The sequence below is a fragment of the Schistocerca nitens genome, chromosome 1 (genome assembly GCF_023898315.1).
Source record: "Schistocerca nitens isolate TAMUIC-IGC-003100 chromosome 1, iqSchNite1.1, whole genome shotgun sequence".
Classification (NCBI taxonomy): Eukaryota; Metazoa; Arthropoda; class Insecta; order Orthoptera; family Acrididae; genus Schistocerca; species Schistocerca nitens.
In genome coordinates this window covers 652,966,781-652,985,380 of record NC_064614.1, presented here as the reverse complement: position 1 = coordinate 652,985,380, position 18,600 = coordinate 652,966,781, and the positions used below count along the sequence as shown (strand labels likewise).

Here is an 18,600-nt window from a genome sequence, read left to right as displayed (position 1 = left end):
CCTATTATAAACTCATACTGCTCTGCCCATCGGACCCGTTTCTACGATATTTCCGAACCGGGGCAATAGTAGATAGTGGCGTCCCTCGAGCGTTTGGGATAGGACGCCAAAAATTAAAAAAAGAATCGAATTTTCAAAAATACGTTCATTTTGTAGCGCACATCTTTCTGAAGACTCTGATACATAAAACATACATGTCCGAGGAGTTGTAAGACATGTTATCTGATCTTAAGTGTGCCAAAGTGCAGCACCACACCTCTTCACACAGCATTCTTCTATCGTACATCACTGTATTTCGGTCTGTGGAATTGAAATGTGTATATTTTGTACTGGATGCCATCATACTATATTCAGGACAGCGGAAATTAAAATGTCCTATGGTGCCACTCCTGCTTCCAGTCAGCCGGTTTGACATCCTGCCCCTCTTTTTCCTATTAAAAACTCTTCAGAAAATTTGCATTCTTTATTCCCTATTAGCTAACAACTTGCTGCTTTGTGTGACATAAAATTAAGTATAGGATACATAAAGCCGGTAAATAGAAGAGACAAGCAAGAAAGTACACATTTCTTCAATCCTTAGCTCCTAGAATTTTTTTCTCTCTAATCTTGCTACAGCTTTACATGGCATGCTTTCCTTTCTGTGAAAGAATCTGTTACCTTATCAAAGTTCGTCAAACGTTTTGCTACTTGAAAAATCGAAATGTCGTTGTCTAATACTGAAAAAGCTGTAATCACAAATAGGCCCAAGACTGGTGTGATTTCTCGACCTGCTTACCTATATTTTGTCACTGTCTGTGAGATCAAACAAAATAGGCCTTTATAACACTGCAGCAGTTCTAACACACGCCAAATAAACGAGACTGTTTTGGCAGAAATGGTCATTTTTATAACACCGCAGAATATAATTCTTTCGTTCGGCTATACTCTGCTCAGCTTGTATAGCCCCTTTTGTCTGCAGGAAAGTTTATTTCTAGATGTAACGAGGATTCCACTGACAGTGACATCACATACACTATGCATGCATTCACAAATCAACTTATGATTCATTCAGAAATCAACTTAGAATGTATTCAACAATGTTCAAAAACCGACAGGGACACGTTTCAAAGTCATACGAATAATCGATAGACCAATGTGCGCTGGATGCTAGGCGCTTTGTGAAACAAGTTTTATATGAATTTGCCACCTGCCCCGAACTACTAGATCCAGGGCTGCTGCCCAATCTGGCAGCTTGAGCGCACCAGTAAAATTTTTCCCAGTAGCACCTAGCTGCCGGGGTTTTTTTTTTTTTTTCCTCTCCTTGTGACTGCTTGCACAGCCAACAGCGACATTTCTGTAGCCAGAACCAGAAGAAGATACTCAACTGTGCATGTGCATGATCTCACTTGTAACTCCTAAAACAAATCTAATGTTAACAGTTGTGATGTCATGCTCATCGGATGCAATTTGTTGTTACAAAGCATTGCATAGCCTTCCTAAAGCCTTTGACACATTTTGCTGTTGGCAGACACTTGTATGAGCACTGTGTTTTGTTGCTGTATATGGCGCATTTCCTTTGCAATTTAAGTTTTATTTTAGTTTTTTCTCTCATTCACGTTTTATGGCTGCAGTATTATTCTGAAGTAGCAGGATACAGTAATATCCTTTGTTAGAGTATTTGTTCTTACCAGTCAAAATTACAAAAATTTAATTGCAAACAAAAACAATGACAAATTCCCAGAATTCAAAAAAATTCCCGAGTTTTTCCCGGTTTTCTCCCAGATGAAAAAATTCCCAGGTTTTTCCCAGATCTCCCGGTTGTCCCGGGTTGTAGACACTCTGCCTTCCATCTCTGACACCTACATTGCACTTAGCTTTTCAGTCTTATTAACCTATGCATGATGTTTAGGCAGCAAAATTTGTCTGTGTATTACCCTGTCTTCCACCTTTAAGCTCTCAGGTTTTCAAATCTCGTCCGATGCAATCCCCAGCAAACAGTCTTTCCTTCTCATCCCATATGGTAAGTCTTCCCTGACCCATGGTTCTGGGTGATTTTTCCAACATCTACCCATTTTCCTAGAACTCTCCAGTCCTTTTCCTTCACCCTTCTTCCTTCCCCTTCAAACCTTCTGCCTGAAGAAGGAGCCACTGTCTCCGAATGCTTGCCAATTACAACAGTCTTTTACGTGTGTTCTACCACCACTTGGTGAATAGATTTTTTATCTCTCCAATTAAATAATTTCTGAAGAGTTTGATATATAAAGAATATATGTTTGAGGAAATTTAATACATTTTACTTGGTCTTAAGTGTGCCAAAGAGCAGTGACACACTTCTTCACACAGAATTCTTCTATTGCATGTCACTGTACTTCACTCTGTGGAATTCAAATGTGTATATTTTGTAATGGATTCCATCAAACCTATATTCAGGACAGTGGAAAATATAAGGTTATGCAATGCCTCTCCTGCTCCCAGTCAGCTGGTTTGACATCCTACCTCCATCAAAAAAATTCACAGTTAATACTGCTTGGGATTATTTGTAACCAGGAGAATAAGAATTCTTCAGAAAGTTTGTGCTCTGTATTGCCTATTAACTAACAACTTTGAAATGGGTCTTTCTAATATTGCAGCAATTGTAACACACACCAAATAAGCAACACTGTTTTGGCACAAATGGTCATTGTTATGTACCTCATTTACATAAATAACATGACAGAATATAATTCTTGATGTATCAATATCAAATGCCTGGCCTTCTACAAGCGAAAAGTTTTATGTTAGGAAATAGTTCCACATTTCATTCATATGCTCCAGTTTCTCAAGCATGAGATCAAAAAGTAGTAGCACGAAATTTTTATATAAATTTGCAATCGTCATATTGTTTCATACAATTTGTGTGATGTCCTCATTTCTTCTCCTTCCTCATTCTAACAAATAATCTTGCCAACACTAATTCTGTAACTATTCCTACCATTGTCAAATCATATTCTCTGGTTAATTTCACTAACCCTGCCAGAATCACTGGTTCAGTTATCCCACATTTATTCTCTGGTTAGGCATTATTACATGTTCATACAATGTGTTTTCCAAGCTATTCCAAGAACAAAACTTCAGCAGCTGCTAACCGGGGGCTATACAACTGGCCCTTAGTACTGTAGCATTCTCGCAAAAATTCTCTGTCAAAATTTCATTTTTTGGATACACTGAGAAGATAATATGTTATCTTTCTTACCCATTACTCCTGTTAGTTGTTTAATTCCACTCTGGGAGTGAATCTATGGATTTTGCTAATAATTATAACAATGCTGATCATTCAAACACCCAATAAACCACAGAAACAAACAGCCAGTAGCATTCACCTGTTCGGGTTTATTCAGCTCAGCTTGTATAGCCCCGTCCACTTTCGTCTGTGGGAAAGTTTTTATATCTAGATGTGACAGGGATTGCCCTGTTGTTTGTTTGTTCTTCTCCTTTGAGCAAATCACATCACACACAGAAGGTTAGTGGAATATGTCTACATGTAGACATGTCCAGAGTACCAGGTAGAAGTACTGGTGGCGCAAGTAAACACTTTCAGAGCACACAGGGACAGGTACAAAGGCACTCACATTAACACGTCCAGAGCAGTTAAAGGGTTAACTGTTCGAGCAGTTCAGTAGTATGCTTCTTCCAGTTCAAGTTTTCATCAATATTTACACCCAAAAATTTACTGAGTCCTCCTCAAGCGCTGCATCAGTTGTTGATAAGACTCTATTTGTTACACAGAATTGAATATAGCATTTTTACTGAAAATTTTGAGAGAGTCCATTTTCAGAGAACCACTTAGTAAATCTCTGAGAAACATCATTAATAATTTCTTCTGTTACTTTCTCTCTAATGGAATTTATTACGACAGCAATATCTATAAAAAGTACCAATTGTGCTTGGTGAATGTTAAGTGGAAGGTAATCCACACATAAGGAATAGGAGTGGACTCAATATTGAACCTTGTGGGACTCGCTCTCTGATGTGTCCCCAGCCACTTACATTTTCTCTTCTTCTAAAAGTGTTTGAACTATTCAGTGGAACTTACTGTATTCTTTTTGTTAGGTATGATTTACACCAGTTGTCAATAAAGTCATCAGTTTAATGAAAGTTAAGTTTTTCTAAAAGAGTAACATGAGCTATTCAATCAAATGCCTTGGAAAGAACACACACACACACACACACACACACACACACACACACACACACACACACAGACTGACATTTTATTGTTTAACAATTGTAATAGTTGCTGAGATAATGTATAAATGACATTCTCAGTCAAACAAACCTTCTGGAATCCAAACTGTCATGTGCTAAGTAAATTGTTTCTAATTAAATGTGGGACTAATCCTAAGTACACTTCCTTTTCGAATATTTTTAAACAAGACATCAGTAAGGAAACTGGACAATAACTACTTAACTTTTTCTTGTCATCTTCTTTATAAAGAAGTTTAAAAATGTCAGTGTCTGCAAATATTTTCTATGCCAGTGATGCATTACATATATCACTAAGGATATTACTTATTATGTTAGAAAAATTCTTAAGAATTCTGTTTGAAATTTCATCAACACCACAGAAGCTTTTGTTTTTAAAAACTTTCATTATTATATTATGTTCAGACAATATTTGTGAAACAGGGTGGAGCAGAGGAAATGCACAGTTTTACTAAATTGTTAAGGCTTTCGTCGCCACTTGTTGACAAACTGCCTATTGGCTTCTGTCTCTGGTTCTTCATCCGACGTTCATCTAATGATTTTACTGACATTTTGCCACACGAGTGGCTGGCATTGTCAAAGCTTCACCACCAGCAATGGAGGGTGAAGGTTTGACAATGCCAGCCACTCGTGCTGGCAAAACGTCAGTAAAATCTTTAGATGAACGTCGGCCGAAGAACCCGAGACAGAAGGTAATAGGCAGTTTTTCATGGTTTTACTATTGAAAAACTGAAACCTGGTTTTATTTTTAAAAAAGTCTTGCATTCAATAATAGCACTTTTATTGCATTTTTGAAACTTACATACCTCAATTATGTTTGGGAAATAATGTTGTTGAGATGATGTCTTTACTACCGGACACAAATTTGTATTCTACCCTGAAAGTTACTCACATCTCTCTCCAAAATTTCATTCGGTACAGCTTCTATTTCCTGACGAATGGAAATCTTGAGGTAATTGATTGTGCATGGCTTGTTCATGTACACTCATGATTTCAAGTAGCCACACAAAAAAAAGTCACAGATCAATAGACTGGGTGAGCCTGGGGCCCAAGGAATTACATGTCCTGGTAAAACTTGTCAAACCACATCCATGGATGCTGTTGCCACATGAGCTGTGGCACCATCCTGTTGGAACCACATTTCTCTCTTGTTTACTTGGTGCTTTTCAAGTCCTTGAAAATTATTTAACATTTTGGCGTAGCAAACTGATGTCACAGTAACCACTGTTCCTCACTCTTCAAAAACTTAAGGTCCAATAATCCCTATCTTGGAGATACCACACCACACTGTTACTTTTGAGCTGTGGAGAGGTTTTTGATGTAGTTCGTGTGGGTTGTCCAACACCCAGTACTAACAGTACTGTACATTACCATAACCATCCAGATGAAAATGGGCTCCATCACTTTTGAGTACTGGGCATCTACATCTTTCATAAGAATAGCATCCATTATGCCAACCAAGTGAGGTGGTGCAGTTGTTAGCACACTGGACTTGCAGTCACAAAGACAACAGTTGAAGCCCACATCCGGCCATCCATATTTAAGTTTTCCATGATTTCCCTGCATCACTCCAGACAAATGCAAGAATGGTTCCACTGAAAGAGTACACCTGATTTCCTTCCCCACCCCTGACACAATCCAAGCTTGTGCTCTGTCACTAATGGCCTCGATGTTGATCGTATGTTAAAACCAATCTTCCTTCCATAAGACACAAAATTCTCTGCACTAGACAATCATTATTTTCTGTGGGTATAATTTGATGATGATGATGACGATGATGATGATGATGATGTTTGGGTTGCGGGGCACTCAATTGTGCAGTTATCAGTGCCCGTACAAATTACCAACCTTTGCTCAGTCCAAACTCGCTAATTTCATGAATGATGATGAAATGATGAGGACAACACAAACAACCAGTCATCTCAAGGCAGGTGAAAATCCCTGACCCCGGCAGGAATCGAACCCAAGACCCCGTGCTCAGGAAGCGAGAACACGACTGCGAGACCACGAGCTGTGGACGGTATAATTTGAGACTGTCATGTAAGATGCAGTGAAGTGAATGACTTGACATACGCTGTGATACAGCCTGTCACCTAGAAGATAGTTTCATACTAGCAAGGACTGCCATTTCACTCCGTTTATGTTTTCTGGAGTTCAGACTCAATGGGAAGACCAACTGTTTCTTTGTATTCACGGATCCAGTACTTTTAATGCTGCAACCCATTGGAGTATAGTGGTTTGATCTGTCACTACAGCTTGACAGCCTATAGAAAAGGCGTTGAACTGTGACCACAGAATCATTGTTTCTAAAAAACTGTTTGACCACAATCACATGATGCAGTACATTCCAATCCTCCATGAAACTGAAACTGCATTGTCTGGACTTCCCGCCAACGATCACTCAACGTCAATACCCCCACTCATCACTGAGTACTAGCAGTTTAAAAAACATGCATTTCCTGTTGTCCACCCGCTAATTCCTGTTGCTTAAAGTTACATGGATCGATATTTTTAATATATTCTTTTGCTACTTCATTTAATCCTATTTTTGCTGCTACATAGAAAGTGATTGATAAAAATATTCGCAACTTGTGAATTTTCAGTCACAGAACTGACATTCAGTTTAATTATGACAGTATTTTGTACACAAACTGGTTGTTCTGTCTCATAGTTCACAGTATCCTATATAGTTTAAATCTTATTATCAGAATTATTAATTTCTGTAATGAATGTGTATTTATCAACTTTTAATGACTTTTCATAAAATATAACAGTATTTTTTGTAGAATACAAGTAATGTCAGATCGTGACTTGTTCTGGACTTTGTATAAATTCCCCTTTTCCTTTCGCATTATATTTTATTCCCTTTCATGACCCATGACTTACTTGCTTTTCGATGGACTGTGTGAACAATTTTTTAGGAAAATTAATTTTAAATATTGATGCAAATTTACTGTGGAATACATGGAATTTCACATGACCATTTCTTACTGTATGTATTTCGTCCTGTACCACCTCTTTTAGCTCATTCTTAAAACATTGTATCCTGGCATCAATATAAGCCTCACTGCTTTGTATGAACATCACAGAGTTGTAAGGTGTTACATTGTTCATTTCCCTATTTCTCTTTCAATATGCAAATAGCTTATAACAGGAAATCAGTAGTATTGATGCAAAGTAACCTCTACCACGCACTGTAAAGTGGCTATATATGCTCACGGATTTACGAGCTATCTTACCTAATTCTCCTTGTTTCACGTCAAATCGAGATGCTCCTTCCACAAACAATCTTGGTAGTGACACTATTTCCTGGAAAAAATATTGAACTTATCAAAACTGTTCTTCATTCTGATAACATAATGTTGATGTAGTAATACTGAATACACTGAGGAAGTGCTGAGCACAGACACACAAACAAAGAGCTGAACTTTAGTCCAATGCTTTATACTGTGTAAATCTTGAAGAAGAAAGAGCTTTGATATAAAGAATGGTTAAATAAATAATTAATAAAAAAAACACAGTGCATTGTATGAAATTATTAAATTACTTGAAGCAAGAGAGAGCTTCATAAGTGAGGGATATCCTTATCTGCATTCCTAAAAGCTCTACTTTAGGTACGCTACTGTTCCTCATATATTTCAGTAATAGAAAGAAATAGTCCTTTTTCAGATGGCTGATATTATAGTCACTCCTAAGAGATTTACAACAATACAAGGATATTATTTTTGAAAGAATTTTAAAATGGATCTAGTGTCACTGACACAGCTTTGAACATAGACATGTGACTTTTCCCATTTTGTTCCATTTGTACCAGCTATGTGAAGCTTCAACTGTAATCATGTTGTTCATTTAATTAAATAATAAGGCTTGTTTATTAGAAAACTTCACAGTTTAACTGCACAATTTTAACATTTTACCATCAATGGGCACAACTGTAAATGTTAAGTTAACAAACATGGTGAAAAATAAATTTTTGGACGTTCATAGACTGATAATTCAATTGACACAACTATCTTAGCTTTTGGAACTATTAGTTCCTTCCTCATAGAGAAAAAGAGTGATCATTTGGGGGAGGTTAGAAAGGGCAGAGCACTCAGACCCCAGAATGAGAGGGACCCATCTGTGTTGGAGACCAGGGAAGACAAAAATGAAGCAAGAAATACCAAGGAGAGTAGGAAGTAGAACATAGTTCATTGATTAGCAGTGTTCAAGCTTCAGTTCAGAGATGATGATGACTAAGTGACAAGTCTGAATGGATTAAGAAGAGAAATGAAATGAATAGTGCAATTAAAGACTAGGAGAAAAAAAGAGGTGGATAAAAACCAAAGAGAGAGAGGGTAGAGGGAAATGAACATGAAAAAGTAAAAAAGCAATGAAGAAAAAAGTAAATAAGACATAATAAATAAAAAAGTAGTAATGATAAGGAAGAGCTAAGAACAATGAAAAATGCAGGGGGAGGGATTATATGACAACAGTAGCTAAGTACAGGAAACTACTGGAATAAGAGGATATGCTGAAGAGCAATTTCCCATCTCTGGAATTCAGGGAAATAAGTATTGGGTGCGAGGATCCCAATAGCTCATTTGATGTAGTAGACACTCAGACCCCTTGAGTCACAATGCAGAATGTGTAGTTCCAGCTCAAGTATTTTCTCAAAGTCAGTTGGACATCTGCAAGCAGAGGTGGGCAGGAGAGGGGAAACTGGTAACGCATAGGCAGTCAGGGAGCTAGGCACCCGTGGGCAGGAGTGGGCAAATGGGTTGCATGTGCTGCATCAGTCAACACCTCGAACACGACATTACGAGCAACTAAGTTGATCATTACTAAGCAAATATGTTTTCAACAGGGCGTGTTTTAACAGAAAATTTAATCTAAGAAAAAATTACAAACATTTTATCAGATTTGTGGAATCTGACATTTCTTTGTATTCATAAGTGATAAAATGTTTTCTGTCATGTTGCTGCAAGACACAGAAAACTCACCAGTATTGGATCATGAAGCCCTGACTTCCCTACAGTTTTATCTCATGACAGAATAAATTGGTCACAACCAAATGCTTCAAGTCAGCTGCATTTCTGTGTAGCCAGGAAACCTCTTCTACATGAACACCACAAGACCATTGAAAAAAAAAAAATTATGCTGGCGTAATACCCATCCTTTAGCAGAGTGCCATTTTATAAATCAGCCACTCCTAATTGCATTTAAAAAGTTATGGTATATGTTACAACTGAAAATGGATTGATAAATAATTTTAGTTCATCTTCTAGATTCTGCAAGTCTCGAATAGCCAATGAAGTTGCACAATATTTTGTTAATACACTGCAAAACATGTCAGCAGGTAACTATAGCAATGAAGGACATCCAAAAATTTATTTTGACTATTTTTGATTTATTTTAAAGTTAGTTTTCTTAAACCAAACTGCCTTTAAAATACATGCCGTTCGTCAAAATGTATTAATTTTACTGTACATATTAAAAATTACTATATACTTCCCTTGAGATGTTGCATTTAAGCTATTTCAATGAGTCATTAAATCAGTGAGAAAGGTTGTGTACATGTGGAAGAATAAGGTACAAATAGTAGGTACTCTACTTTGCCTACTGAGTGAGCTGCAGATATCTGTGCCCCATCGGGAGGGTTGGTGCAATCATCTGCAGAGTACATGTAGCAGATGGGTACTCCAGGGTGCGAAATTCTTCTGTGTCCATTCATGCGTATTTTAAAGTTGTTACTAAACTGGCTGACCCCCCCCCCCCCCCCAATCTATTTTCATTATAACTATTACTTTTTATTTATTATGTTTTATTTACTTATTTTTTATTGATTTTTACTTTTTCATGATCATTCTCCTCCCACCATCCTCCTTTTCTCTCTGTTTTTGTAAGTTTCCCCATCTCTGGCCAGTGCTTGGTGTTATGGTAATCTCAACCTTTCCTATGGGCATCCTGGGTCCACTGGTGAGCCAGCTGCCTTTCTTCTTCAGTCTTGCTTATGAGATGTTTCATGTAGTCTTCCTGAGTACTGACCGGTTGTCAGTGCAGTATACCCACTGTTGTTTCAGCCTCACAACTATGGAGCAAAAAGAATAGCACGAAGCTTCCAACATCTTGCTTCGCTGTGTTGTATGAAAATGTTCAACATGGATAGCATATCTGGCAGCATCTTATTAATGCATTCTGTATTATCATTCATCTGTGGATAGTAGGCAGTTGTCATTCTGTGGGTGATGCCACAACTTGAAGTTACCTCTGATACTCCTCTTGACTAGAAAACTTTTTACATGATCAGAAATCATCACATGGGATGCTCTGCACTTCAAAATAATAAGTTCTACAAGGCACTTTACAATTTATGGAGCTTTGACAGTTGACACAGGTTTGTTAGCAACATATCAGGTGAGATTGTGCAGACTATTGTCCATTGAGTCCCTATTGTTGACTCTGGGTATCCCCCAAGAAGTCAATTTCAATTTGGGGGAATGTCACTGCTGGGGTTGGTACAAGATTTCCCAGAGGTAATTGCAGGATGTACTTCTGTCACTGGCCTTAGAAGTGCAGTGTCTAATGGACTGATAGAGATCTGACCAGTGCTACCTGCACCTGATTCTGTTAAGTGTCTTCACAAATCCCAGGTGACCAGATATTTGAGTGTCATGGAAATATTTCAGGATCACTGGCTGCATATGAGATGAGATGATGAGCATCCATTTCTGCCCCATCAGATCATAGTTCCACTTATAAATTGTTCTGTTTGTTACTCGGTATTCTCCTTTGATCGGCTCCTCTTTCTTCAAGGCTTCTGTGATTTTGAGCAATGCTGGATCTTCCCTCTCTTCAGCAGCAATGTCATTTAATGCAGCAGTGACTGAGATTTTGTTTGCACAGCTGTGTTCTGACAAAGGATTTCTTGAAAAGCAGTTATCATCCTTGTGTTTGTATTGATTATTGCACACCTTGTTACAATGTACTCCTGATGCCTCAGTGTGCTTTTGACCAATTGATTCAACAGATCATTCAGGGTAGTCTGTCAGCATTGTGTCAGCATTGAATATAGTGATCTGTCACAATGGTAAATGGTCTGTCACAACCAAACAGCTGGAATTTGCTGATAGTCCAAACAACTGCAATGCACCATTTCTTGGTTGTGAGGTACTTCTTCTTGGAGAATATTCTGGAAGCATAAGCTGTTCTTTTTCAACACCTTCCTGAACATTTACTAGAACTGGTACTATCCCAAAACTGCTAGCAGTGGGATGAAGTTCTGCCTCAGTATTCTCATCATACAATGCTAAAATTGGAAAGGATGTTAGCTTCTCCTTAAGAACAAGGATAGCTCTTTCTTGCACCTCATTTCATAGAAGCTTGACACCTCCCTGTACTATATCTTATGAGGGATATTTCTTCATATAGAAGTCCTTTATGAATCGCCCTTAGTACAAGCACATTCCGAGCAAACTTCCCACATCACAAATGTGCTGAGGAGCAGGAAAATCTGTGTGTGTTCTTATTTTTTCTGCATCAAGACAGACTCCACTGCCATTTATTCAGACAGAGACCTACTGTCTGAGCTCACTTCAACATGGTTGTCAATTGGCTTAGATGTTTTTCAAATGTTTTTGAACAAATAATAATGTCATCCAGATAGCAAGGAAACCTAATACATTAAAGGTGTTGAAGCACATTGTCTACCATACATTTGAAGATGGCTAAAGTATTACATAGCAAAAATGGGGTAACTCTGAACCCGTAGATGCCATCAAGATTTACGGAAGCAGTTTTTTCCTGGTTAGCCACGTAGACTGTCCGGATGTCCATAGTTGAGAAGTTCTCTGCTCCTTTCAACCAGTCCAGGGTGCCACCAATGCACAGCAGTGGATAGACATTTTTCGTCATGATTTTGTTCAGTCATCTGTAGTCAATGAAGAAACACTGTATGCCAACCTTCTTCCTTACAAGGACCATCGGAGAGGACCAATGACTCTCTGAAGGTTCAATGACGCCACCTTGCAGCATTTTCTCCACTTCCTCCCAGATTATCTGTTGTTCAAATGGTAATACTATGTGAGTCCCGGCTGGTTGGTGGGTTATCCCCAATGTTGATAAGGTGTTCTATCATGGACCCTTGGTCTGCCTTTTCTTCACTCTGGATTTGAGAGCAACTGGAAAGTGACACAGAATGTCTATACTTGCCAATGCTGTTCCTTTGTCAAGTATAATTCTATTGGCAATTTGGCAGTACCTTCCTACCCCAGTTATTCTTGCAATACACATATCTATTTTTGACCTTCAGCACCATCACTTCCGTATCAGAGAACATGGTCTTTTATAAGTGGCAATAATAAGCATTTGATGTTAGAGAAGAAGTAGCCCTTGATTCAGTTAGCACTTGGACTGATTGGTCATTGATTATGAACATCAGTGAGATTTACTGTCATCTTGGTAACTGTTGCCCCTGAAGGATTTTCATCTGTGGTGGCTTCACCTCCATAGATGGTCACCTTGTTTGGTTTTCCTGAATTCAGTGGCTAGGCGAGTGGCTAGTGCCTCCATACAGTAACAGGGAATCCCCACGGGGTGTTGGAGAATGACCTGGCTCAGGGTATGGTGATGCACCTCTGTCCACATGTCAACTATAATTGTCTGCTGTTGATTGGCATCAATAGAATAGTTGTGACGGTTGATGTCTTGTGGCATAATAGTCATCTTTCTCTGCAGTAGTGCACAACATGTCCAGAGCCTCTAAGAGAAAACAGACTGGTGTATTGTCCTCGGTCCTCCAAATGTCTGTTACTCTGTGGGGCATCTTACTTTATGGAGGAGTTGGTTGTACCTGCATTGGTCAGTTGCTGGATTGTCATTTGATGCTGGCGGCATGAGTTAGAGTTGGTTGAGTGCACTCTTCATTGCAAAAAATATCTTAATTGTATGCAAATTCACAATGAAATTCTGGCAGTATATGGACCAAATGTAATGCCATATCCAGCCATGGTGACATGGGACCTAACCATTTGACCGAGGTCTATCCATCATACGGTCCATATTTTGCACCACATGATTTCCATCTTTTTGGTAAGCTGAAAGAACATCTGGGGGGGGGGGGGGGGGGGGGGGGGGAAGACTTTTCAAGGATGAGGACATACACACAGTGGTTCTTGAATGTCTCTGTGACCAAGCAGTGTATTTCTATCATTGAGGAATTCAATAATTCAATGATTGGTAGAATAATCTGACCATTTTTTACAGGGACTTGGTGACTATGTTGAAAAATTGCATCATGCATCTGAGTCACTTTGAAGTATAGTACAGCATTCAGTAAAAAATTACTTGTCTGCCATGATAATGTGTAGCTTATTTTTTGTATTTTTTGGAGTTCCTTTGTACTAGAAATCTAAATTTTCTACTTAAATCCCTATCTATCTGTCCTTAAAGTTTACCCAAGTCTACCTTAACTGGAGATACAATACTACTTCAGCATGTTACCACATTTACAGGGAGTGCTACAATCATCTCTGCAGTGAGTTATGAATTCTTTAAGACACCACTGACTGTGCAATTATCTGCTCCAGTTCTTTAACCTTCTCACTTCTCAGATGACCTTATACAGGAAAATCTGAAGGACTAAGATCAAGTGATCTTGTTGGCCATGGTACAGACCCTGTCTGGCCTGTACATCTTGGATGATATTAGTACATTAGATGTCATTTTATATCAGAGCAAAATGTGCTTAGGTCCCCTCAACCATGTTGCACACTCCTCAGCACTGCACAAGAAAAGATAGGCATGCATAAAATTTACACCCAGTTAGATGGGGCTTAATAGAAATGTTTACATTTCAAATACATTTGTACAAACTAGGACAATGATTCATACTAAAGTCAGTGATGGATCATAAACACCCATTTGCTAGTATCTTGTAAACGGCTCATGTGCGAACCCATGTTTATTGGAATGTTTTTGGTTGTATTATCATATACTTCCACACAAGTCAGTATTCATTTAATTGTGATCTAACCTGTTCATATAACGACTATTTACACAGGTAAATGTGTAATAAATCTCATATGGCTCACAGGTTGGTGAAAATATTTAAGATATTTCACTGACATGTGTGTCAATTTAAATTGGTGTTGTCAAAAGTATTTACATCCAGATCCACTGCAAGAAATGTGTGAACACTACCATTCAGCTGTAGAGCAAGATTATTATATTTACAAGATGACTAAAATGAATAAAAGCCCAAGGAAAGCATGGTTGATTGAGGGGCCACCAAAAGATATGTTGTTTGCGTGAAAAAATATTCTCAAACTGGCACTTTATTTTTGATGTGGAAATGAAGCAAAAACAATACTAATAATTCAAATGTTAGAAGGCTGGAATACCAGTTCCATTATACCGTGCCCTTTTACATCTTCATTTTTTAAAGGATCAACATGGGAAAATACCTTTTAAAACAACAAGATTTAATCTACAGCAAATTAATTATAAATGAAATGTCACTTCTTTTATTAAACTTGTGTACAATCAATCACGAAAAAAGAGAAATTGCCAGATACTCCTTCTGCTGGTGATGACTAGACAAAAAACAATTAAAATGTGCTATCAATAATTTGCATCTGGGATGCTGCAACAATTACATGGGCTTAAAACAACCTCTCTAACAGATTTCTGAGTAAAATAAAAATAATCTAATATGTATATCTGAATGGGAAAATTCTTGTCATAGTAAGGTGTGGTGTAGTGTGTAGGACATCACAACATTCATAGCACAAAATTCATAGAGCCAAGATCAACCAGCAATGTTTTCAAATAATTGACATTTATAGACAGCTCCTACTTTGGGTTAGAAATGTTCTTAACCATAACAAGCACTGTCAGAAAAATTTCTGATCTCTGAAGCACATTTCTTACCTTTGGTCGCATCCACTGTATGGGCCATTTTGGCTTTTTGCTGAAAAATATGGATGAATCCTCTGCAGGGAATTGTGGATCTTCAAATAATTTTCCTTTTTCAAGACATTCTGCCCGAAGTTGGTAGAAATCTTGAATTTTTCCCCTTGGGCGCAAACCAGAACCTGGTTCACCAAGCTAGGGAAAAAATTTAAAAAAATTGTGAAACTGAGGACTATCACACATTACATGAACAAGTGTTACAAGGCTCAAGAACAGCAGGAAGTATATTATGGAGCCACTAGCAAAGCAATGACTACAGTACAACATATTTCAGGCGTTACAGCTCAACAAAATTAAGGCAAATCCCATAACAACAGATTGGCTAGTAATCAAATTATGGTCTTTTTCATTCAGAAGACAAGTGCATGAAACCTGAAGTGAGTACTGTTATAGAGTTAATAGCACAACTCCTTGTAGCAAAAACGCCACAAAATTTTAGTTATTGTTGCATATATTTCACAAAACTTAATCTCACACAGAGAAGAAATATACAATACATAAGGGAGATTTTTGGGGAAAATTTCAGTGTGTATCTAAAGGATAGGCAAATGGGAAATGGAGGCAGTATATTTGTTGCAGTAGACAAGAAACTAAAATCCACCAAGACAGAAATTGAAGCTGCATGTGAGATTGCTTGGGCAAGACTCAGTATCAAGGGTGGGCATAAAACGATAATTGGATCCCTCTATTGCCCACCAGACTTGACTGCTTATGTAAGCGAAAACTTTAGAGAAAACCTCAGTTCACTTGTACAGAAGTTCCCCAGTCATACTGTAATCATTGGTGGAGACTTTAATCATCCAACAATTAATCAGAAAAATTACAGTTTTGTTAGTGGTAGGTAAGACAAGACATCCTGTGAAACAGTACTAAATGCCTTCTCTGAAAACTACCTAGAACAGTCAAGGATCCTACTAGTGATGGAAACATTTGATCTAATGGGGCCAAATAGACCTGATTTCTTTGAGGATGTCCCCGTTGAAACTGGTAATAGTAACCATGATGCAGTTGTGGCAACAATGTTTACCAAAGTAAAAAGTATAACTACAACAAGCAGAAAGATATATAGGCTCAGTAAACTAGATAAAAAGTCAGTTGTGCAGGAGCATGTAGAGGAACTATGGCTCACGTTTAAAAGATGAGTTGACCATGCACTGGATAGACTTGTTCCTAGTAGAACAGTCCACAATGGGAAGGAACGTCCATGGTGTACAGTCACCGTAAAAAAAACTTTTAGAGGAATAGAGATTACAGCATAATAGGTTAAAAAAAACATAGGGTTACAGGTAGAGGGATATTGAATGAAACGCATTTGGCTTTCAAGAGAGCAATCCGTGATGCCTTCAATGACTATCATAGCAGAATATTATCAAATGATCTTTCATAAACCCAAATAAACTCTACTTGTATGTAAAGGCTGTTAATTGCACCAAAGTCAGAGTTCAGTTCCTAGCTAATGAGACAGGAACTTAAATTGAGGGTAGCAAAGAAAATCTGAAATGCTTAACTCCATTTTCAAGTGTTCCTTTACAACATAAAACCCAGGAGAACTGTCCCAACTTAATCCTTGTTACACTGAAGAGATGTGTGAATCAAGTATTTGTGTTGAGAAACAGCTGAAATCATTAAAACTGAACAAAGCACCAGGGCCCGATGGAATCCCTGTCAGGTTCTATAGTGAATTTGCAGCTGAGTTAGTCCCTATTCTAACTATAATCTATCATAGGTCCCTTGAACAAAGAACTGTGTCCAGTTCTTGAAAAAATGCCTATCTGTCTACAAGAAGGGTAGTAGAAATGATCCATAAAACTACTGTCCAATATCCTTGACATCAACTTCTTGTAGAATCTTAGAACATATTCTGAGCTCAAATGTAATGAAATAACTTGAACATAATGACCTCCTCAATGCCAACCAGTGTGATTCTGAAAACATCCATTATGTGAAACCCAGCTTGCATTTTGTTCACATGGCATACTGAAAGCTTATTATCAAGACAATCAGGTAGATGTAGTATTTACTGATTTCTGAAAAGCATTTAACTCAGTACCGTCATTACCACATCTGTGCTTACTGTCAAAATTTCGATCATATGGGATATCAAGTAAAATTTGTAACTGGATTGAGGAGTTTTTGTTGTGGTGGACACAGAACGTTATCTTGGATGGAGAAGCATAGTCGGACATAGAAGTAACTTCGGGTGTACCCCAGGGAAATATGTTGGGACCTGAGCTGTTCATGTTGTATATTAATGACATTGCAGACAATATGAAGAGTAACATGAGGCTTTTTGCAAATGATGCAGTTATTTATAATGAAGTACTATCTGAAAGAAGCTGTGTATATATTCAGTCAGATCTTGGTAAGATTTCAAAGTCATGCAGAAACTGGCATCATGCTTTAAAAGTTTAGAAATATAAAACTGTGCAATTCACAAAACAAAACAAAAAACAACAAAAAACCATAGTATCCTATGACTATAATATTAGTGAGTCACTGTTGGAATCGTCCAGCTCATACAAACCCCTGGGTGTAACTCTCTGCAACAATACGAAATGGAATCATCACATAGGTTCAGTCATGGGTAAAACAGGTGGTAGACTTCAGTTTATGAATAGAATACTGAGGAAATGCAATCAGTATACAAAGAAGAATGCTAACAAATCACTCGTGTGACCTATCCTAGAATAACGCTCAGTGTGGGACCCGCACCAAATAGGATTAACATGGGATATTCAACATATACAGAGAAGGGCAGTACAAATGATCACAGGTTTTTTAATGCATGGGAGAGTGTCACAGAGATACTGAAGTAACTGAACTGGAAGACTTTTAAAGGTAGAAGTAAACTACTCTGAGAAAGTATCCCCCTATGTATCACTCACATAGGGATTGTGAGAATAAGGTTGGAAAAATTACTGCACACACAAAGGCATTCAAACAATCAATCTTCCCGTGCTCCACATGTGAATGGAACAGGAAGAAACCCTAATAACTGGTACAATGGGGCTTACCCTCTGCCATGCACCTCAGGATGGCTTGCAGAGTATAGATGTAGATGTAAATCTATATGTAAATTATGTAACTAAAGAAGAACTGGCTTTAAATGATTACTCTAGGGATACAGAACAATCCCCTACATATCACTCACACAGGAATTGTGAGGATAATATTAGAATAATCATTGCATGCACCCAGGTATTCAGACAATCATTCTTCCCATGCCTGTCTGCCTCTGTAGCATAGTGGTAGCGTTACCACCTACCACACAGGGGGCCCAAGTTCGATTCCTGGCAGGGGACTGGGTGATGTGTGTCCACTCTGTTATTACCTATGCAATAATATTTTGGGGAGTCAACAGTAAAAATATTCAAATAGTTTTCAAATTACAGAAAAGTGCAACTCGTATAATACCCAAGAGTGGCAGTA

General features: G+C 38.0%; 1 protein-coding gene across 2 annotated transcripts in view; it reads right to left on the bottom strand.

The window, feature by feature from the left end:
* The window catches only part of LOC126258863 (calpain-A-like), a 247,708-nt gene that overhangs the window by 157,245 nt on the left and 71,863 nt on the right, over positions 1–18,600 (bottom strand). For both annotated transcript variants that reach the window (XM_049955676.1, XM_049955677.1), the window contains exons 2-3: positions 15,130–15,306; positions 7,461–7,530 (exon numbers count right to left, since the gene is read on the bottom strand). In XM_049955676.1, coding sequence (XP_049811633.1) covers positions 7,461–7,530; positions 15,130–15,306 — 247 coding nt within the window. The remainder of the gene's footprint in view (positions 1–7,460; positions 7,531–15,129; positions 15,307–18,600) is intronic.